General features: G+C 30.0%; 2 protein-coding genes across 5 annotated transcripts; one reads left to right on the plus strand and one right to left on the minus strand.

Annotated features, from left to right (window-relative positions):
* Window positions 1–5,354: 5,354 nt before the first annotated feature.
* On the minus strand, window positions 5,355–17,566 carry LOC117204197 (synaptic vesicle glycoprotein 2C-like). Of its 2 annotated transcripts, XM_033441376.1 has the most exons (10): window positions 17,369–17,405; window positions 11,928–11,984; window positions 11,416–11,577; window positions 9,971–10,133; window positions 9,490–9,611; window positions 8,984–9,222; window positions 7,632–7,816; window positions 6,819–7,132; window positions 6,432–6,719; window positions 5,355–6,317 (listed from the first exon to the last, which is right to left on the minus strand). In XM_033441376.1, exons 1-10 carry the CDS (start codon window positions 17,403–17,405, stop codon window positions 6,274–6,276), a joined length of 1,611 nt encoding a protein of 536 aa, XP_033297267.1. In that variant the 3' UTR covers window positions 5,355–6,273. The 2 variants fall into 2 exon arrangements, with proteins under 2 accessions (XP_033297267.1, XP_033297268.1); XM_033441377.1 differs by lacking the exon at window positions 11,928–11,984 and having other exon boundaries at window positions 6,176–6,317; window positions 17,369–17,566.
* A 2,861-nt stretch (window positions 17,567–20,427) lies between these two features.
* On the plus strand, window positions 20,428–23,439 carry LOC117204208 (FAST kinase domain-containing protein 4). 3 transcript variants are annotated; one of them, XM_033441397.1, is made up of 11 exons: window positions 20,428–20,678; window positions 20,909–20,957; window positions 21,027–21,165; window positions 21,271–21,657; window positions 21,731–21,880; window positions 21,962–22,243; window positions 22,364–22,490; window positions 22,564–22,650; window positions 22,724–22,882; window positions 23,007–23,082; window positions 23,185–23,439. In XM_033441397.1, the coding sequence occupies exons 3-11, from the start codon at window positions 21,037–21,039 to the stop codon at window positions 23,402–23,404; spliced, it is 1,617 nt and encodes a 538-aa protein (XP_033297288.1). In that variant the 5' UTR covers window positions 20,428–20,678; window positions 20,909–20,957; window positions 21,027–21,036; the 3' UTR covers window positions 23,405–23,439. The 3 variants fall into 3 exon arrangements, with proteins under 3 accessions (XP_033297288.1, XP_033297287.1, XP_033297286.1); XM_033441395.1 differs by having other exon boundaries at window positions 20,429–20,678; window positions 21,962–22,216; window positions 22,343–22,490; XM_033441396.1 differs by lacking the exon at window positions 20,909–20,957 and having other exon boundaries at window positions 21,962–22,216; window positions 22,343–22,490.
* Window positions 23,440–23,556: the final 117 nt, after the last annotated feature.

The raw sequence follows: 23,556 nt of genomic DNA on the forward strand, positions 1-23,556 counted from the left end.
AAAAGTCGTGGTGCATCGGAAAAATAGGATGAACGAAATTGAGAAAAGAAGGGGAAATAAATCGGAAGCGTAGATTTTTCAAAATAAACTTTCGTTTCATAGAGTACTGTAATTTCAAAATTCCGCTTTCAGACCATTATACATACATTGTATATCGTTTGGTAATGAATTTTAATTTGGTAATTAATTTTACCGTAAAATAGTAATTTTTAAGTTTCACTCCGAAGCTTTTGTATTTTGATTTAAAAATTATTTTAAAGAGGCAAACCATAATTTGTAATATTTTTTAATCGACACTCTAAATTATTAGCTTTTCCATACTCTTAGATTTCTTTTAACCGGTTTTATTTTAAAACTATATTACAAATTATTAGATAATCAAATTTTTTTTAATAATATGGTTTTTAACGTAATTTGATCAACACCGTAATTTATCGTTAACGCTATATTTACTGTCTTTAAATAATTTCTCTAATACTTTTTCTGAATCAAGAACGAAGGTAGTTTAATATATTATCCAAGACAAAAGTTCTTATCGCGTCCGAATACATTTAACAATCAACGATTAAGGAATAAAATAAATGTCGAACAACTATTACACAAAGAGAATATTTTCTCCGGAATAAGAAGATTATCCTGTTCTTTGCTGCACCAGGATTTTCAAATATATTCTCTGTACTCGAAGAGGTGGAAGTTGTTGATTTCTCCGCAGGAATTGTCTGTGAAACATAGTGCCTTTCTAGCCACTTAGAGCGAGAGACGATTAACAATGTAGCACGCATAGTGCAAACGATCATTATTAAAAGCACCTTACGCTTTGTCGACGATATTGCAAGATCTAATGATAAACATTGAATGTCGCTGTTCACTCTTTGCTTCGCGAATAATTTTCACGCAAGGCAAAGTACTTGTTCTTTGTCTTCCTGCTTATGGTTTAAAAATTGTAAAATCGCGCCGAGGATCGAGCAAAGCGAATGTGTTCGAAAAAAGGGAATCATATTAGATAAATTTAAAGTACGATCATCTGATAGAATTTTGTCGAGATTTACGGGCAATCAGCTCTGATACAATTTTCTCAAGACTCAAACAACTTTGATAATGATACTTTTTGAATAACAATTAAACCAGAGGTTTTTAAACCACACTGTTCAAAATGATTGAAAAGTACATGATTCTAACAAATAACATTCAATTCCTTAAAACTTATTTCAATAAACTTGAATGAAGAATATATAAGATGGAACTATATATGTATACATATTCTGAATGTATATGGTGTAGCAAATGACATTATATACATACATATATCGAAGAGACTAATGCATTGAATATTTGATATAACTTTTCGACTTGTGTATAGCGTATTTAGTTTAGGTGTGCAGTGTGTATATAGCATTATTTCTATAGCTATTGAGATTGCATAAAAATTGTTCATATAACGAGCAAATGTGAAAGATAAAAGATATCATCGACACTTGAAATCTTGATAAACATGGTAAAGTTAATAAAGATATTCGATAAATTATTGTTCAAACATGCACTTCATATGCATCTTAAAATACTTAATAAATTAGCGATAATATATAATTATAAATATAGAGAAGATGTATATCTACAAAAGACACGTGCATCGATGGTGAAATTTTTATACCTAGCAATTTCAATAAAAGACTCGGAAATTACTTCATCGGATCAAAAGAAATTCGATATCTCACGAATGAGAAAACTTTCGAAAATTTTGTCGCTTTTTCAATAGACGAAGAATTAATAGCATGTATGACATAACACGTAACACTTTCTCTAAACTTTTTAAAAATAATGTAACTTTTTAATCCTCTTGAATAGTGTGCACACGCGTAAATTATACTTACCGCACGTAGTACTAACAATAAAATTTCAAATGGACTTTGTGCTCTTTCCTTTCTTGAAAAAGCCGATCCTACGATAATTCTAGTGCCTTACACGAGAAGTGTTTCATTTTGGAAAAAGAGATAGCCGCGTAACGACACTACCGTTGCAACGATAACGCAAAATTTCTATTCGAATGGTGAAACTAAAATTATCTTCACTCGCCAGTTTAAAATTAACACATTCTGAGAAAAATATCTCCCGAGCTGGTCTGTTGCGTAAAGAAGATATAGCTTGTCGATCGAATAAAATAGAATAGAAATAGCCTGACTTAATAAATTTTCAGGGTTTACAAAATTGACTTTCCATTAGCAATACAATAGCACGATTCTAGTCAATATACAATAGTTTTGAGAATATGCACATCCCGTTTATCAGTGTTAAAACTTCTGTGGGAGAAAAAAAACTATCAGAAAAGCTATTACACGTGTAACCAACTAATTTGTATTTCATTTATATTTAAGCGAAATAACGAGTCGAACCGATTTTGTGGAAGTTGGTATATTTGCAAAGGTTACAGGAAAATAATGAATTATGTATTCTGCTCGAAAATCTGCTGATTTTTATTTCGATTGACAAATTTGGGAAAAAGCAAGACGAGAAACTCCGAAAAGTGTGCTTAAATGTTCGAATCTGATTGTCGTGTAATCGTTTATTGCATTAATACTAATTTAATTACATTAATAATACGCGTTAATTATGCATAGAATCAAATAATACAAGAATTAACGCAATGGGAAAACTGGTAACGTAAATGGAAAAATTGGTCGAAACAGGGATCGAGATACGTCGCAAATTATTATACGGAATCGATAATATTTTTATCAACATTTTAATAATAATTTTTAAAGGTACAGAATAAAGAGAATTCCTTAATGATTTTTCGGATTATTTAATTTTCCATTTGCCAGCAGAGACGTTTTAGTGCTTATGAATGGGAGTGTACATACAACTAATTACGTACTATGTATTTAATACGTAAATTTAACACATACTTAGAACGTTTGTATATAAGCGGACGCCCAAAAATGCTTCATAAGATCGTATTTTCTAACGTTGCGAGCAAAGGCATTATAGGTTGTGAAGACAAATTAAAATATTTATTCAGGCTATATTCGCGCTTTTTGGATGAACAATGGCGAACGATTATGTTGGCGCAGTGTGGTTAAAAGTTATGGAAATTATTATTTAATGATGAAAATATCTGTACAATTATTATGAATGAAAGAATAAAAGAAAAATATGCGAATTGAAAGGTGATAGGTTTCCATTCTAATGTTTTCAAAAATTTCTGTGCTTACGAGAAATACGACCCTTCTTAAATTAGTTTTAGTTAAACAATGCGTAAAAATTAAGAATGAAAAATTATTTCTTAAGCGAGCTTTAGAACGAATACGAACGTGAATTTGATAAGAAAGAAAAGAGATTTTGCAAATAATTTTGCTTCGCTTTATCAAACATTTTTTGCTTCATGAATCTCATTGCGACAATTATATTCTAATTAAGATAAGTTGTATCATAAATGATGTAAATAAAAAAAAACAACAGTAGGTCCAAATAATTAACTAACAGTTAATTTAAAAAAGAAGAACCTTGAATGGTGAATATTTTAATTCACGAATTAAATAGTTTGAACCGAGATTATTCAAAAGTATTTGAATACAGAATTTGCAATTTTTATAACACGAAATCTCAAGGTTTTTACTGGATCAATCGTTTCGTAGTGCTCCAATGTAAAAAGCATGATGTATATATGTATTTGTTGTCTGTGTAAAAAAAAAGTATTTAACAAATTGTTAAAGATAACGTAAAATGTTATTTAAAATAATACTGCAAACTCATCGATACAGGCAAATGATATAGGTGCGTTACATTTTTAATGGCAATATAATTAACATTATTTTCAATGAATCTCTTGAAATCTGTAATTTAATGAGAAGAAAACTCACACCAAGTTTTTCATTTAGATGAACGTGGATCGAGGGTAATAAGTTAGAAAATGTTGTACATTCGATTCTATCTGCGAAATAAAATTTATATAAATAACAGATTTAATTAACGTCGTTGCAACTTTTATCATTTTTATCGCATAGTTTCTCGGTATAATTGTTCATTCTTAAGTAAACGATTTTTCATTAAACAATTGTACGATGCCGTAATTGTTTCATATTAATTATTTTTCAAACTATATCGTTCCCGAAACCTTTTGATGGAATTGAAAATACACGGTATAACAAAATGTTTTTAATACGCTGAAATTTTAAGTCACGAAACTGCGAACATTTTACAACTTTCCCTTGATCGATAAAAGGAATCATTAAAATGATATATATATATATTGTATATACAGCAAACGCGTCTTCAACATTTATACAGCGATCCAATGTAAATGTATATAAAAGTGCTCTACAATATGCTGTAGTATATAAAAAAGTGATTTCCTATAAAAATAATCGTGGTAGAAATAAATATTTTTTAAGAATCAGCGAGCTGTTGAATTAACCGAACTAACAGGAAACTCAATAGAAAAATACGTTTACTGGATAAAAATTTGTTTTATCGTATTTCTTATTATTGTTAATAAAACGAATAATAATGAATATTGATAAGATTACGCAAGACCTCAAACTATGAAGACAAATTATTTATATGATCTTAAAATTAAAATTAAAATTTTCCATCTTTTCAACATTATAAAGAAGAAAATTTAATCTACTTATAAGAAATCACTTCTTTTTACCACTTATACCACTTATTTTGGAATATACCGTATGTAGACGTACGATTGCGCCAATAACGATACTAGCAATGTTATTATTACTATTATTATGATTATTAATAATGGTACAATAATACCGAATATGAATAAAAGGGTTTGTAACGAGAATTATAATTAGTAGGTGTAATAAAGAGTAATAGAAATATTGACTAAGAGCGGCATTGTAAAGAAGAACAATGGTATTATTAGTCATCTCTTTGAGAGCTCGTAATACTATTTTCAATATAACTGTATTCAATAATAATAGGCAGAGTAACGATACTTATGGCGATGATTATGTATACAGAACTGCAACAGAGTTCTCGCCTTTCATTTTTACGAAAGAAAGAAATATATGAAGCTGCAAATTTTTACGTGACTTTGTTACTTAATTTACCTTTCGGCTACCAAGCAACGATATTTCTTCCATTTTTATCAGGTCATCGTGACGGATGAAACGAAAGAAAAAAAAACAACTTTTGACATTTATCTCAAATTCATTGAAAATAAAAAATTCATTCGTGATAGTAATAAAACCTTTGTTTCACCGATGTTCGAGGTCTATAAATGAGAAGTATTAATATTTCAACTAACTTAAATTATTTTCTAGACGCGTATGTCCTTTTACAGGAATAAAGAGGAAAATGTGGAATGGAAAAGGATTAATACAGAAATACAACGAGTGACAAATTGTTTAAAAAATTTAAACTCCTCTCGCATCTATTCTACATTGATCTTTCATTTACTCGTACAGCACATTTTCGTATATACATGATTATAACACACTTCATTCGTACAGACAAAACACGCATACATTGTAACACTAGACAACACTACGCTATCTTTTGTAATAGGAATAATAAACTTCGAGTTTAAAAACGTCGTCCCAAATTAGAAAAGTTTCGCTTCTTCCTATACGTTCTCAATTTCTATTTAGACATAGTTATTATTCAAGCACGGTAATTATGAATTTGTGGAAACCACTGTCAAGTATCACTTGTATCTTTAACAACGTCTTTCTTTGCTCCTTTGATTATAAACTAATGACATTTAATGACGTAACTGTAAACTTCTTAAACTTGGAATAAAAGATATCCTGGAAGACGTTCTTAAAAGAAATTCGAATAACTCAATCTTCACTTCTTGTAACTGCTTATGAAGAAACGATAACAGAGAATGAACAATATATTAATACTAGCAGTCATCAAAATATTATTTATGCAAATAACATTAATTACTATTATAATAATGAAGAAGAATGAACTGATAAAATACTGTCCGTGTAACGTAATCGCACAATTATTTAAATATTCGTTCGAATGATGTTCGTGCGAATTGGAAAAGTCTACAGTTCAGAGAAAGACAGTTCGACGACACTTTGTACAAAAATAACAGCTACAGACACGAACTATGGCCTATAGTTTATTCAAATATATGCATAATTGAACGTCGGATGAAATCAAGTCAAACTGTCTCTCGTTGATGTTTTGGAAAAAATACTAGCTTCACGTGTACAAAGGGTGTAATTTGTTGGAATGTACGAAATGATCAAATGTTGTAATAAGCGTATTATTCGCGTCTTTTCTCATTCCTTTACCGGCAAATGTTCAACTCTTTTTCTGTGGAAGAATCAATGCCAACAATCCTCCAACTGAAAGTAATCGAACAATTAATTATTATCAATGAAACTTGATTTGGCACAAGGAAAAAAGGGAAATGAGCAAAGGAACTGGACAAGTTGAAAGGAATAAAGACGTTTACTCACAGATCACTATACTGCCGACCAAAAAGATTGGCACCTCGCAGCTGATGTCGAGCAACATTCCAAAGGCTAAATTGCTGGCGATCGCGCCAATTCTGCCAAAACAGGTCATCATACAAATCGCAACGGCGCCTACATGCGTTGGAAATATGTCAACCACTATGCTGCTGATCACGAAATTTGCTGTGACTATCGTCAACGAGAACATGCAGCTAACCATTAAAATTTGCAAGGAGGACTCGACGAAGTATATCGCGAAGCCAAACATTCCAGCCAACAACATGGTTGTTACTGAAACAGAAAGGAATTGTGCAATTTTTAAACGAGACCTCGCACGCTTTTCCCGTCTAACTCACTAAATTCGTTTCAATGAAAATATTTCAAATTTACCTGGAATTGTTCGTCGGCCAACACGATTTGCCAAATATCCAGATACGATGTTGCCAAGCAAGCAAAATGCGTTGATCGTCAATGAATTGATGAAAACCATCTCGTCCATGTTAGATGAACAATCAGTCTCAGTCGTCGAGTTAATTAAAACGTTCGTTGAATTAAGCGAAATATTTGACGCTGGCGTCACAGTAGCTTGCAGGTCACTTTCTTGGATTAGTTTGCAAACGCTCACGCTTCGATTGGGATGTAAATGTTGGTAGCTTTCAAAACGATTGAACAGCTCTGGTAACCATAAACCGAATCCATAGTATCTGAAAAATTATAAGATGAATTTTATTTAGTAAAGGATATAATAACGTAATTGATCGATTACAAAATTCCTCGACAATCTATTTAGTAGATTAAGATATCGAATTTTTCATTAAATTATACAGGGAATTCCACAGGTTTCTATACAAATATTTAATATATACATTTTTCTTGATTTTTATGTTAATTAGCGTGAGAAACGTCTGTTTAATCTGAAAATCAAATAAGAAGACGTTCCATTAATATGGAATTGATTAACATTATATCCAATCTCAAAATTACTCTTTTCTTACAGAAAATAATGTAATTGTTTGATATTATTCGTATTTCTGTTTACTCTGTTTCTATCTATAAAATATGAGAGATATGCAACACTGTGACAAGTATTTTGTATTACAAAATTGTAGCAAATATCACAAGTACATTAAGATTGTTAACGGGCTAGAATTTAATTGAAGCGTGGCAAGATTGTATCCGCGATATGATTTATGAACAGCTTACCCGCACATATTCGCAAAGTAAATAGTCCAACAGAGAAGCGCGTATTTCAAAAGTGGCGGTGACGCGAGCGAACGCATCTGTTGCCAAATATTTTTCAGCAATTCCATTAGTACTCTGGACGCGGAGAAGGACGTATTATTAACATTATTAATATTCATCGTATCATCGGACAACAAGACTTTTACCTGAAACACAAGTACAACATCGTTAGACACGAATTTATTCCCTTCGTCATACTTTTTACATATACATGGGTGTTCGGCTACAGGTGTCAGGAAATTCAACGAGTGATTCTTGAAGTTGAAACAAAACGAAGATCAATAATAAAAAAGATCGCGTTTTCGGTTTTGGTTTTTAGTTATTGACAATTAAAAAATCGGTTAAAATGCCCCTACACGCGAGCAAACCTCCTTACACGAACAAAAGGAGGTCAGCCTAAGCAGCGGGGCGCACAGTGATCCTCAATCCCAACGATATATGGGCGGCAGCTTACCTCGTACAGATCGTAGAGAAGATCATCGTATTCAGAGATTTTAACGTACCGTAATCGTCGAGTTATATTGCAAAATGTCTTTGCGCTGGATATAGTCCTATTGCGATATTTTCCGGCGTATAAACATCGCGCTTTTGCGCTATTACCGTCCGCCGCATCGTAACAGATGTACGCGTCCGAAAGTTCTCTAAATGTATACATTTTATAATAAATATGGCTACAATATAAATACTGCTACACTGCATACAACACTCACAACGTATACAACATGCTCAGTATATACTCAACACACTACGGCACACGCAATATAATTATTATTAATTATAATATTTTCAGTTCTGTGAAAGTTTTTCGTCGATTGTCGAAACGATTCTGTTCGTTCAAAACTGTTCAACTCTCTTGCCTCGAGATGTGTAAAACATGGAAATGTAGTTCTGGAGAGTTCATTCCGAGCTCTTTGCCAATGCTTTCACCTTCTTTGTATAATTATCCAGCTACAGTACAGGAATTATCCAGCTACAGTCATAATTTAAATTTCCTGACACCTGTACCCTGTATGTTTAATATTCTCTACTTTGATAACGAAATAAAATTAAAAAATTAAAAATCACGATGTATGTACTTTAAATAGCCGTAGTAATTTTGATAAGAATATTTGTCAATAAATAATATTGCCTTAAATTACAAAATAAGCGATATTTAAAAAAATAGAAATTGAAAGACTAATTGTTAATTTTGTTGATAGCAAATGCGATGGCGATGATGATTCGATAGTGTCTGTGCTTTCGTTTGCAATTTTTGCTATTTGGTACGGGTAATGTTGTTAATTTCAAAATTATTAAGTTGCATCGATGCTTACGGGATAGTCGTCCTCGTTACGGCCAGTGTTTATCGCGTAGATTTTTCGTAAAATTGCCAGTGCTTCGTCCGTTTTTCCCTGAGAGACCAAAAATTTCGGACTTTCGGGATATCTAGCCGCGATCAAAGTTACCATTAACGTTGGTATTCCAATAATAGCCAGAAAGAGTCGCCAAGAATTATACAACATGCCATTGAATCGAAGGGATATTGGCAGCGGTATGATAATCCAAGCCAAACCTAACAAACAGAGAAAGTCCTTATATAGTTGCATAATAATTTCTATGTGTAACATATTTAAGAAATATTATTATGAAATTGTTCTAAACATTTGATCAATGTTCTTTCAATTATTAGATTATTACGTACCAAGATCATTAACTAAAAAATGTAATATTAAATTTGTTAGTTAATTATTTAATTTTATTCGTTATTATTATAATTATCTATTATTTAAATAGTAGTACTAGTAAATAAGAGTTTTACAAGACTGTAAACGATTCTTACCAGGCAATATCAACCACGATAGGGTCCAGAAGAATCCTACGTAACAGATAGTTTTTACTCTATGTTTCGCTGTGTGGAATTCACCAAGATATGTATAGACGAGAGAACCAGGAGCTCCTATGCTAAAGCCAAAGAGTAATTGTTAAAAAATAATATACACAAATTATAATAAATAATATTAACATATAACAGAAAATCCTTTTTGCAAGTTCATGCGCTTACTACGAACACGCGACTTGTGTAAAAGTCGTATTAATTTTACGAAGCGATTACAAAATTTCATATATTATCGAGATTGCAAGGAATAATACAAAATAACAAAAGATATATCGTAGATCGAAATAAACTTTAAGTTCGTATTTCTTTTTCTTTTTTTTTTTTTTGCGGTTTTATTATTATAAATATGCGAAAATGAGCACGATACTATGGGCTGACTAGATATATAATGCGATATTTATTACATAATATGTAATATACTTACAAGAATCCACTGAGTGCTCTGAAAATTAACAGCACTTTAAAGCTTTGAGAGAAACTTCCTCCAATTGACAAAATACTGTCACTTAATAAAGTAAGGAGGAGAATATATCTCCTTCCGTAGGCATCTGCAAATACTCCCCAGAAAAGGGAACTTACAACTCCGCCTAATGAAAGAAAATATCAGGTTAAATTAAACGTGAACTAAATACCGATAAATACCATAGCAATATCGTCACAATATTACGATGATATTAACATGATTCTATCTTTTTACAGTTCGTAGTTTAGAGGATGTAAATTGGTAAATAAGAAAAATAAGAAAAAAAATTTCTTCCTATAAGTTAACTTTTCGCAGTAAGTTTGTTTTAATATTCAATTGAACGATAGAATACAATTGTTTTCGATAATTCATATCGTATTTGAGTATTTTCTTTTAAAAAAAAAAAACTTGATTACGAAAGTATAATTGATTGTTATAAAATAGAAATTTCGTATTTTGAACGTCCTAGATCATGTAACAACTTTTGTCTTCGACGAATACTATATGCAAGGAAAGATTAATCGACTTTAGTCGTACAAGCTACGAGTGGGATGTTATATAAAAAACTGCTCTTCAACTTTCCTAATGAAATAAGTGCTATCTAACGTGTCTAATACATTGCAATAAATGTACATAGGTAGTTGGTATATCGTAGTATTTTTATGTTCCTACTAAATAATTTTTTTTACTATTGTACTTGGCAACCACATTTTGTTGCATTATAAATAATATAATCATTTTACACATCTAGTAGATGATAAAATGTTTTATTTCCAAGTATTATCGATAATGCTTTAGTTTTTCTGAATTGAATCCCAATTGAATTCGAATTAAATTTCCAATTTGTGGAAATACTGAAAACATAGTTAGAATAAATGCGACTGACAAATAGCGAATAATGCAATTGAATAAAATTAAACAATCATAAATACTTTACTTTTCCATTTTTACTTAATCCATTTGCTAAAGGAAACGAAAAAACTAAGACGTTTTTAATTATCGTTTTTCAATGTGGATCCTATCCATTTTAAGGGGTCAAATTTGATTTTCCAATAAAACAAAGCTGTTACGAATGAACATAGGACGAAGAAAAACCTTTATGCAAAACGTTCGGTAGCTTGTAACTTCTTCAGTTCTCATTTCGCTATATTGGACAAATTATACGAAAGAATTTGAGGTTTCTTTTATATATTCGAACGATTTAAAAAAATTAAATAATCTTACGTTTATACTTCTTTTGTTTTCGCAAGTTCCGAAGCTTCCGGATTTCAAGGACACATTTAAAAAATACATTATCGACAGACTTCACAGCCGGAAGATTAGAAACTCGGAAATAAACGTAACGGCTGTACGTTTGCTTTTGACACGCGCATTCTTAAAATAAAAATACATGATTGTGTTGATACCTAAGAGAAAGGCGACGTTCAGAAGACCTTTTTGTTCAGAACTCAAATCGAGATCACACTCTGCGGATGGTAAAATGTACGCGTTTATTCCGTTCTGACAACCAACGCAGAGGAACATTGCTCCACAGAGTAATACGAAGCCATAGTGGAATTTTCCGTACCCTAAAACAGTAAATTAAATTTCCCATTAGTCTTTTTGCCGTTTGAAGTGGTCAAATTAATTAAATACTAACATGACGTTGAGTATCTGCTCGTGTAATTAATTGTATATAAATCAAGAAGTTCTCAGAATTGAAGGATTAATACACTGTGAATGTGGAAATTGTAGAAAATGTAGGATTATAGAAAATTAATTGCGCTAGAGTGTATTAATAATTTCTGGTTACAGTGTTATTATTTAAATTTGTATTAAAGAACCGTGTATATCGTTTTAATGAACGTAAGTGAATAACAAAGTAAATGGAAAATAATAAAAAATGAAGTAACAGAGAAACAAAAAGAATAATTCGTACCACACAGTTTGATGGCTTTTTCGAAATCTGCAGCGCTTTCCTTGCCTGCATTGTTCTCTGAACAAACAAAAAACACATACGTATATTAGACATTTGTATTAAAAGAATCCAGTAAAAAATAAATATATGTAGTATAGAATGTTGTATACATTGGGAATATTTTAGTTATATTATATTAGTTTTTAAAAGATATTTTTATGAATTAACTATGTACCTATAATTGTTAACTTTTATATGTGTTTGAGAAAATAGCTACAATTTAATATTTCCATATAAATTAACGCTGTAGTGGCAATATTTATATTATACCAGTTTAATGATCACCTTCGATTTAAGTCGCTATAACGAATATCGAGGACATGCGTTCCATATCGATGCTATGACAATCATTATTTTCATAAAAATGTTATATAAACTTACGATTTACCATTACGTGAATAGGACACGGTCTCCAACTTGTATATTCACAATTGATCCAACTAACAATTTTGCAAATATTATATCTTATTATTTGATTATTTATATTGTTACTATTAAATATACAGTATAAGAAACTATGTCAAAAAAGATGATGATATTTAGTGGCAGGAATATTTATTTTTAACATAAATCGTTTTAAGAGCTACTTTGATTATCTTTCTTTTTTTCTAAAAATGTTATAACACGATTATACACGATTTATCACAAACTGGGCTATTTTTTAAAATATTAATCAAGAAGATTTTTTTTGTTTTCACAAGAAAGATAAATTTTAATAGAGAAATCTGTGTTCTCAGATATTAAATCACATTCTTATAGATATTTACAAAAGCTCAGAGCTTTAAAACAAAATCTTCTAGATAAATACAGGCTTTATATACAGTTTCATTTATTTACCTCGACCTTCGAAAAAAAAAAATATATATATATATATTTGTATCGTTTCTCCACTTAGCCCTCCAATTAAAGTCGATATTGTGTAAGGTGAAATTTATCATACACAGAGCGGAATATCGCCAAACAGAATTCTTGACATTCTACCGGGTCGTTTTTAATTACCATTAGCACAATCAAGATAGTGACACCAGCAATTGATGGTAAATGCACAGTAAACGAAGTCCATTAAATTTGTCTTTACGAAAGGTCGACATAACTTTAGCTGTAAAAGTATCTTCGGATAAGACTGAACGACAGCTAGCACATTACGTATGTTTTATAAAAATTGTTAATCGCAAGAAAAGGGAATTTTTATCATGTTAAACAGAATACTTTTATTCAACCCTATGTTTAATATAAAATAATCGAAGGTAAATAAAATAAATCAAACCTAGAAAATGATTCAAAACAATTCTTGAATCATTTTATTCACATACACGAGTCACGTTTTTCAATTTTTCTGGATAGAAATACGTGAATCGATAAAGTCACGCGCAATTTAGCTTATGATAAATATAGTAAATAACAAACAGACTATCGAAAATAATTGTAAGATCTCGTGCTGTGGGAAACGAGCCAAATACCAGAAAAGAGGACAGCTGTATACTTAACCTGCATACAGTTTTGCTAAATAGTTAGTACTATTATTAGCTATGTTGACATCTGATATATGTATATAGGTACTGTAAATAATTCACTAAATTAGTTATGATATTTGTCTAAATTTCTTAACTCACCTAAATAGCGTATATTTATCGATCAATTATCGTGTCAATACTGTCAGCCTAAAATTAAATTAATTCTATCGAATATTACAAAGAAGCAACTCTATATTATATCTAACAATTTTGAAATCCAACATTCCTTTAACGTGGCAAATTTATCTCTTCGCGCATTTATTGGGATATTTGTTTAAAACTCCTTCGTCTCTCTTTGAATCTTTAAGAAACTAACTTTGGGCGTTGGTCGTCGCTACTACGATGGCGCATGCTTTTCCATTCGCATAACGATAAATTCCGTTCGCTTGTGCTTTTTCATCCTTTGGAGATCACAAGACGAATCGAAAACACGTATCCCCTTTCTGTTCATTGTATGAAAGCTTACTTCGCAAATAGCTAATTTCAAGTACGAACAATACAACTGTGTTAACATTTCTATATTAGATCATCTCTTAACCGCTTGATAACAATGGTAAGTCACGTTGCAAACATCGTAGAAACAGTAAGATCTATATCTGTCATAATCTTCTACGAAAATATGTACGTGCATCCTTATCCGTTCTTCGTACACTCGCGTTAATTAATAGACAATTCGTTAAGATAACACCAACGATCGCTAGTTGACGAAAAATTATTGACGAAGAAGATTTCGGAGAATTCATGATCATTTCGTTAGGGGGAATTTCAAACCGCGAAAGCAATTCTAATTAAAATTTCTATTAAACATCCTATTCGATATCGCTGAATAGATCGAGCGTAGATGTTTTGATAAAAGAAAAAAAATTGTACGAAGAAATATGACTTTGTTCAAATATTTTTCAGCAATCAGCCAGCTTAGAAATCGAATCAATGAAGTGACGTAAATCGATCGATTGCTAATATAAACGGCAGATAAAATGATAATGAAAAGGAGTAATTATATTCTAACATTTCCTCTATCGTACCACCTGTGGCATATTCAAATACGACGGATATGTCTGCAGATCGACCCCCTGTACTTTTTGACAAATACACGAACAAACAGCAGGTTTGGATCGAAATTACAGCAACAAAGGTTGAAGGAAGTAATTATTGTGACTTCAACAATAATTACTTTGATGTTGTTTCGCTTGATTATACCGCTATACAGGAACATGACTTTTATGCGGCGAATACGAAACGAAACCAATTTGATTTGTCGTAAATAGATACAGTACCGTTGCCCATAACTATTATTGGCCGTGAATTTGTTAGAAAAATCGGACAAATTTTACATTATTCAACGTTTTACATTTACAAAGCGTATGCCAATGTAGTAGCAGATTTATAAGAAAATAAGTGAAAAGTAGAAGCAGTAGACAGCATCCAATTTTTACTGGATATCAATAATCGTAATTGTCCTAAAACACTTGTAATAAGCGTAAATGAAAAATCATACATTTAAGAAAAATGTAACTATCGTTGAATAGAAAATGATCGCTACTTTTTGGGAGGGGGGGCGGGGGAAGGAGAAGCGAAACGATACGATCGAAGTAGAAACATTGTGCTAGAAATTTGAAATCTGATTGTGACACAACTCGTTAAATATTTCGTATACGTATAAAGTTTTGTATCAATAATCTCGATTCGATAATTCAATATTTATCTCAGAGAGTAGTTTAGTACGATCGAGAACAAAATTCCTTCTTTATCAAATTCAAGCTTCCTCGAAAGACACGTAGTTCGGTTAAAGAATCTCTGGCTAAGAGGATATCGAATCTTTCATAACTCGTTCTTTGCATTTTTAAACGATAAAAATTAAGCGAAATGCATAATTATCGAAATACAGGTGACAAACGAATGGTAACGTTAGCTATGTAATTTAACGAAATGATGAACTATTAAAAAATGACGAACCTTGATGATGTACAGTATAATATGTACACAATAGTTAGAAAAGTTTCACGATTTTGATAACGTTTTCATCGTTCAATCGTGCGTCTTTTCATCAACAATACCTGTCATTGACGTAAGAAAGCACAGTCAATCAATGACGTAAGTAACCCTGGTATCGTATAATACGATACGTTAAAAGCAAAATATTTGATTGTGGAATTTAATTTATTCTACCTACATTTGTTTTCATGGTCAGAATTGTTTTAGCTGCGGATTATCATTTTACTGTTTAGTAACAATGCAGAAGAACAAGCGATGACGCAAAAGGACATTACGCTTTCAAAAATAACGTTCACGCGTATTTTTCACTAATATTGACAAATTCGCTGAAATGCAACATTTTCGATCGTTTACGAGAGACGTTTGGCAATTTCGAATGTTTTAAGTAAATCAGGTCAATCAAAAGTTTGTCCTCTGTCATTTAAAGAAGAACTGACAATCATAAGCCTTTTAATAATGCAATATTATAGTAATTATTTCATAATAATTACACAATTTTTCAAACAGCCTCAAACAATTTCCAAATCGTATCGTAACCAAAAATAAGATATCGATTATCAATATGCTATGACATTTGATGTTTATCGGCATTTTAAATATTTCACAATCAAAATAATAAACTCGGACACGATTTTTGCTTTGTAAATATAATTTATTTACAAATATCTTTGTATTTGCAGTTTTCCATCTTATCGAATTTGAACGTAACGCACTGAAATCATGTTTATACCTGTAAAGAGCCTGTTGCCAATATGTTATTTCTTTTGTGGTCATAAAATTTTTCTAAGTAATCTTTTCGTAGCACTGCAAACTGTTTTAACGAGATATTAATAAAAATAATGATATTACATAAAAATCGTGAAGCAGATTTAATATCAAATTTTAACTCTTGAAATAATCATCCTTCAAAGCAATGGCTATATCTACATTTTGTTTTCATTCTGATATTTCCTATTATTATGAGCCTGCTGGCGTAGTACCAGTGGCATATATAAACGATTCTTCGGATCCGATTAAAATCTAATTAAAATCTTAAAATATCACAGCCATCGTTATACGTTGAAAGGGAAAAAAGCCGGGTAGATGGATTGTTTAAAAATGATTTTTAGCATACGCATATTATCTTTGCTTAATATTTATGCTAAACTATTTTGATCCCACGTTATTAAAATTCCGTACTACGATAGCCTTCTCATAAATGATTTATCTCGCACGTGAGAATCTCTTTTTCTATGTAGAACGATCGCAATAATAATAACCATTATAAAATCATGCAGGAAGAAAATCGAAGAAATCAACATTTATTTAAATCCAGATAGAATATCGTGCTACTAAATAATCTGCAAATTAGAAATGCTACTTTCTGTTATTCACATAAAAACTCGATAAACCCAATGAGAGAATGATTCGACGATTTTAAACGTAAATCATTTTTAATAAAAACAACAATCCAAACAACGTCGAAGAAATTTAAAAGAATGATAAATTATTTGAAAATGTCGTGAAAACCTAAATATTTCAGAATTTCACAAATCAAATGTTCACCGAATAGTTTAGATCGCTATATTTATTATATCTTCTTTCGATCGGTTTCATATTTATAAATTGCTCAAATCTCCCTCGAAAAATCATCTTGGATAAACTACAATATACACGGCAAATGATACTGTATTTTATAATATTGAAAAATTAAAATGAGGAAATAATCAATTACCGTGTTAATTACATCCTATCAAATCACTGAATAATACCCTATCAAAAATCATTGTCAACGAACGTATCTCAACATCGTTCCGATATAGTTAAAGAAGAGTAAAAAAAAAAAAAAGTAATAAATAAAATGGCCCATTTTACTAGAAAATGAGAACAGAAAAATTGGTAGGAAATACTTACCCACTATATAGGACAAGGAGGCAACCTGATTAACCATAGCGATTAAGCTTGCAACGGCTAGAACACTAGTCTTCTTTCTTGTCAAACAGCGAGCAAAGACTGCCGTTGAAAGCAGGCAGAATCTTATGTGTTACCCTCTGTAGCGCGGATGGAAAACGTTCGCGCGATCCACGGCCGCGTCTCTTTAAATATTGTCATGCGCTTGTACGATCGGCCAGGGTCGAATCCCCGCGCGATTCGCCAAACCGAAAATCGTCTCCCCTACTTTTCGCGCCGGTGAACCTCCACGTGCAAAACTGATTTCCCGTTTGTTGTATCGCCTGTTCGCATCGCCAGTGACGCACGTTGCGTTTCGAGATTTCGGCGACGAAACTCTTCGTGTATACGCAACTCGCGATCGTTCGTCAAAACGCGTAAGCGTAAAAAGTGATTTAACTTTCAAGGAAATTATATTCGCGATACAAAGTGTCCATCTTTTCTCTCTAGCGAATCAATCTTCATTCTCATCTTCGTGCGTATTTGCGACTAACGGTACGTCGCTCAAATTTTAACGAAATCCATCAAATAATAAATAGAATAAAAAATGTATTTTATTTGTAATTCAATAATTTGATAATTATCGGTTCAAAGAACAAGTAAATGATAGCAATTAAGTTTGTACGAGCTTTAGCTTTACGAAACTTTGGAATATGTATAAATACCACGGTAAAAGTTGCAACATTTAGTTTGCTTCAGAGTTAGGAACTATGTGTCGATTAACAGGTGTTTATCTCGTTCAAATACATACTTCAGAATTACGTTTATATAATTAGAATTTTTTTCATAACTGTAATTACGTAATTTGAGTTACCACTCAGGACTTAAAGACTCTTGTGCGAAAGCTAAACAATACCGATATCATAGAACGAAGGATAAATATTGATAAAAGTACATAATAAAAATGTTCTTTGTTGCGTTATTACAATTACAATTGCGTTGGTATATCATAATTTTACAAGTGATACATAGTTGTTATATCAGCGTTAAATTTAAATTGGACTAATATAACATAGTGTGTGCATATAATATAAAAGTAGTAAAATATTAATATTCAGCAATTTGATATTGGTATAATTCGATACATTTAACGAAAACAATTTATTAATTACATTGCAACGGGTAAAAAAATATGTGATATTGTATAATACTTTTTTTTCGCCATTCCAATCAATTGCGGTTTTTCCAACAAATTTTTTACGTAGCAAAGTAATCCTCCTAACTTCTCAAAAAATTCCAAGTCTTTCGATCCAATTTTAAGCAAATTGAATTCAGTTTCAAAGGCTGTTGCGACAGTTTTAGAAGTCACCGTACTTACATACGACATTTCCAGTGCATAGCATCGCATGTTTGTTCGTCATGTTACGCGTCGGTCTTTCTTTAATTTTGTAAATTGAAAATTGCAAAATCATCATACAAATCGTTTAAAACATCTGGAAAATTGTCATCCGAATAAATGTACTGTTTGCGATGATGGACAAAGAGAAATCCGGAAGAAATATTGTAGGATCACGTAGTAACGAGAACGATTCTGTACAATCGTTGCGAGAAATTTTCAACATGTACACAACTAATATAAAGCTAAAAAGTGTACTTTTCAAATTTTCGTTACTGGCTCAGATAAAAAGGTCGTAAGAAGTGATGTTTACCATTTTCTTCGGGATTTCGAAGAACAAAAATTTTTTCAAAAATTTGTTTACGCGTCGTCCAGAAATCTAATCCTGCTAACTACTTAGAACGATTTAAGTCGTTCGATCAAATTTAAAAGCAGATATTCTGCTTTAAAGACCGTGCTAATACTTATGTTTCCAATTGTATATTAATACGTATGTATAATTATAATTATAACTGAAAGTCGACATGTAAAACCGATTCTGAGATAAGATTTCCAATTTTGATTGGCATCAGCAATTACATATGTCCTTTAACACAAATGTGAAGATTGGTAATAATGTTTGTGTTGGGTGCGGTTGTGTTGGGTTGGGTTTGCGATTAGGAATGAATCATTATAAGTAGGTACTGTTTTACTGTCGCGCCTTCACTATGATGGAATATGTCAATAAGAAAGCGAAAAAAATGACATATTCTTTAAGTATTATTTTTATCATGAGTACTACAAATATATTAATCCACGATAGAATAAACTGCAACTAATACGTATTTAAATATTGATTACAAGTATAAGTGTCTTCATTATCTCATAATTATTCTAATCAATGATTATATGATTTTAAAAGTTTAATAAATTAAATATCTCTGAAATTAAAAATAATCAATATTTAATCAAGAAATGAGTATCAAATAAGAGATTTTCAAAAAATATTTAAATCTTATTATAATTAAACATCATTTATTTATTTTTCCGCTTTATTTTTTGTATAATTTTTATAACTTATCATGATAAGATCATCCTTTTTCGCATAGAATCACCCCCTTTCCACTTGTACCACCAGTTATCAACCACCCTGTATATAATGTTTGATACTACTAGCAATGTTTCAATTTGGCGCAAATGGCTTAGTAGAAAGTTCAGTTATAGTAGATGTTTCCTCTTCCTTCTAACCTAGGTACGTGTTGTATTATTACGTAACTAAAAATTTTAGTGAAAAAGGAAGAAAAACACTATGTATTCTTATATTGACTGGAAGATGTAATTAGAGAAGACATATTTTTTAATGTAATGTTATGAATTTTATTAAAATATCTTAATGAAACTTGTAATAAATTTCTAGTAATATAATTTAAAACAGAAAGATACAGGAGATTATTTAATTCAAAGAGAAAAAACCTACGAAAGATTGAAAATAGTTTTTTGATAACATCAGGTAATACAGAATTCATATATATAATAAAGTTATATAAATCAAATAGGTTAGAGTAGCACATGTTTTAATGATAAAACAGTACATTTCATCTTTATATCTCAAATGAGATAAATACATTATTTCAATATATTTCATAAAAGTATTAAGTAAAAATTTCTTACTAGAAACCACTATTGTATAGTAACTTATAGAACATCGTTCTTATATAAACAGTACTATCAAATAATATTAAGAGAGTAATTTTTTGTTATCATCTTTAATCAATTATAGCATACTTATAATTTAAAAGATTCTTTTTTAAATAAAATGTACAGTGTTGATAATGTCAATTAATTTTCTAAATTACTTCGTTCATACTACAAATATACGATTCTTGCACACTGTTATTAAAAATAGAAATAAACATTGCATGTACATCAATAAAACAAATCCTTTTCAATCATACTGAGGTAAGAAAAATAATGCACCAATAGAATTAAATTATGTAATAAATTGTATTTTCTCTGTCCTTGAATATAAAAGTGACAATCGACGCTATAATAGAATTCTTTTATCAATGGTTAAGACTATGGTGAACTAGAACCTAACCTCATTATGAGTTTCTTGATTTTTACAATTTAAAAAGTGTAATATAATAATCTTAGTTTCTTCTTAAGTTATTCTTTTGTAAATAAAATAGGTGTGACATTAAGACTTCGCTAATAACAATCATTAAATAAAATTAATAGGTATGTGTTAATTCATACTATTTATCTCAATGTTTCTATTCTTTATAATTATATGAATTAATATTGCAGTGTCACAAAAATGCTGCAATTTAATACGGCAGCTTTTACAATAGCAACCAGGTTTACTTCTCGATTTTTATGTCGATTAAATGCATCATTAAGTACAAATACAGCAGCAATAATCTCTGAGTCTAAGACTGCTGTTAAGGTAAAGTTTTATGTTTTTTAATAAAACTCTGTAATTACACATTTATTTTATATTTGAGAAATATTATCATACTTTACTAAGAAAATAAGTGTTGATTTGTTAAAGCTTGGTGACCAAATAGAGGAAATGATATCAAATATAACGATAGTTGATAAACAACACTTGGGATTGGATAAATTAAAAATAGAATTGTGTAAAGATTTAAATATAAAACCAATAATTACTGAAAAGATTAAAAAAGCACAAACTATACAAGAAATACTAGAAACTGTGAAAACATCTTCTATGCCTCAAGATGATATTTTGCATATTCTCAAAGCTATTTCGATTTGGGTACATAATAAGGAGGAAAGTAAATCAAGTACTAAAATAAATAAAAGTTCTGTACAAAGCCAAACAGGAGATAACAACACAACATCTAAAAATTCTCCGCTTAATACTCAAGATTTTTTTTCTCAGTACTATAATCTTTCAACGTCTGCAATGATCAAGGTAAAAAGGTAAAATAACTTTTCTTTAATTTTATTTCATATATATATATATATATATTTGTGATTTGATGTAGAATATAAATAAATTAGCACAAGCAGGTGACAGAAATGTGAAACTTTTAAATTATTTCTTTAACAATATTATTGAATATCATGAATTACTGAGTACGAAAGCATGTTCAAATCTAATGTTTAGTATGAGCACTTTGAATTACTCTGATGAGGTAAGGCCAAAAATAATATTTACTTTAAGATGAAAATTAATAATTAAAAGATATATAAAAGTAGACTAAAATTTATTTTAGAGATTACTTAAAAAAATTTGTAAAGATTTCATAAAGAGTAAAAGTGTTTCTGGTAATGAAACTAATTTTGTAACAATAATGTCTTTGTTAAAATCTATGGCATTTGTCAGATATAAAAATAATGTATTTTTAAATCAGCTATGTGATGAAATTATTAAATCCAAAATAAAATATAGCAACACACAAATTGCAAGCATTTTACGGTCATTTGCAACATTAGGTTATCATTCTCAATATGTAAATGACATCATAGAGGTATGTACCATAAGAAACCTTAAGACAGTTATATTTATTTATTGCTTTGAATTTTCACTCATTTGAATGAATACATTTTTCAACCAAAAGAGGTTTAAATGCACTAAAATATAATCTTATAATTAGGAATATTTCCCAAATTCAGAGATTGAGAAACTTCAATACACTACCAGATTAAATCTTGTATGGTGCTTTGCTGTATTCAAAATATTGCAAAACGTACATGCTGAATCTGTATTAAATGAAAAGTTTGTTTCAAAAACATTGATCTTTGGTTAGTATTTATGATTAGAATGAAGGATTTATTTTACATTGATAATAAATTAATGTTTAATTTTATTATATAGATACAGAAATCAACAAAAAATTATCCCATCAGTTAAAATTATTAAATATCAATGGATATGCACAATATGCACTCAACAATTATTCCGGTAAGGTAGAATGTATATTTGGTATTCAAAAAGATATAAGTTAATTTACATATATTTTAACCAATATTTTTAGGACCTCTTTTGAATAATGAGATAGTACCACGTATAGTGAGCAAACGTACAAAACAAAAACTAGCGTATGTTGAAGCACTACAAATCACATTAAAAAATATGTTGCCATCTACATCTCATTTCAATATGAGTATAAATACCAACATGGGGTTCCTTTTAGGTATTTAAAAAAATATTTCATGATGTGTATTCATTAAAAATTAATATATATTAATTAATTATTATTAATATATATATATATATATATATATTAAGTATAATATCATACTTAAATAACATTATAGATGCTGAAATATGTGTGGATCACAAGTTTAATTTTATTAGTATGGATAGTGATACTAAAAATGGAAATTTCATTAAGTAAGTATGAAAAGGAAATTGAAATAATATGTAAATGTAAATTTCAATATAATAGTATATTTAAGAATCATAAATTAAATGACATACTTAATCCATTTTTAGGATAGCTTTATTATTAGTTGATTATTATGACATGTGCCTAGGAGATACAGATTATCAAGGATTAATTAAATTGCATAGACATTTATTGGGATGTAACAATTATGAAGTATTAATTATACCTTACCAATATTTTGGTATAGAAGATAAAATTGAAAAGCGTACAAGTTACTTAAGACATCAAATATTCCAAATATTTCGGAAAATAACGGATAATAATTAATTATGATTTCATATTGTGTAATATTCGATAAATAAAAAAATTATATGTAATTATGCTTATAGTTTACGTTACTTTTATTAATATTATTTACTATTCCGTTATTTATTAATTTGATTAATCATTTATCTGTTTCCTCGATTTCAAATTTTGTT

This window comes from Bombus bifarius, unplaced genomic scaffold, assembly GCF_011952205.1.
Source record: "Bombus bifarius isolate JDL3187 unplaced genomic scaffold, Bbif_JDL3187 scf7180000007977, whole genome shotgun sequence".
Taxonomy (NCBI): domain Eukaryota; kingdom Metazoa; phylum Arthropoda; class Insecta; order Hymenoptera; family Apidae; genus Bombus; species Bombus bifarius.

Excerpts from the sequence above, each read along its gene's own strand:
- LOC117204197 (XM_033441376.1), bottom strand. The coding sequence starts at position 17,405 with ATGGTTAATCAGGTTGCCTCCTTGTCCTATATAGTGG. Across the intron at positions 10,134-11,415 it reads GAACGTCGCCTTTCTCTTAG|GCGGAGTTGTAAGTTCCCTT; the intron begins GTATCAACACAA and ends TTCTTTCATTAG. Across the intron at positions 9,223-9,489 it reads ATCGTGGTTGATATTGCCTG|GTTTGGCTTGGATTATCATA; the intron begins GTAAGAATCGTT and ends TCTGTTTGTTAG.
- LOC117204208 (XM_033441397.1), top strand. The coding sequence starts at position 21,037 with ATGCTGCAATTTAATACGGCAGCTTTTACAATAGCAACCAGGTTTACT. Across the intron at positions 22,244-22,363 it reads CCATAAGAAACCTTAAGACA|ATTGAGAAACTTCAATACAC; the intron begins GTTATATTTATT and ends CCAAATTCAGAG. Across the intron at positions 22,491-22,563 it reads TTCAAAAACATTGATCTTTG|ATACAGAAATCAACAAAAAA; the intron begins GTTAGTATTTAT and ends TTTATTATATAG.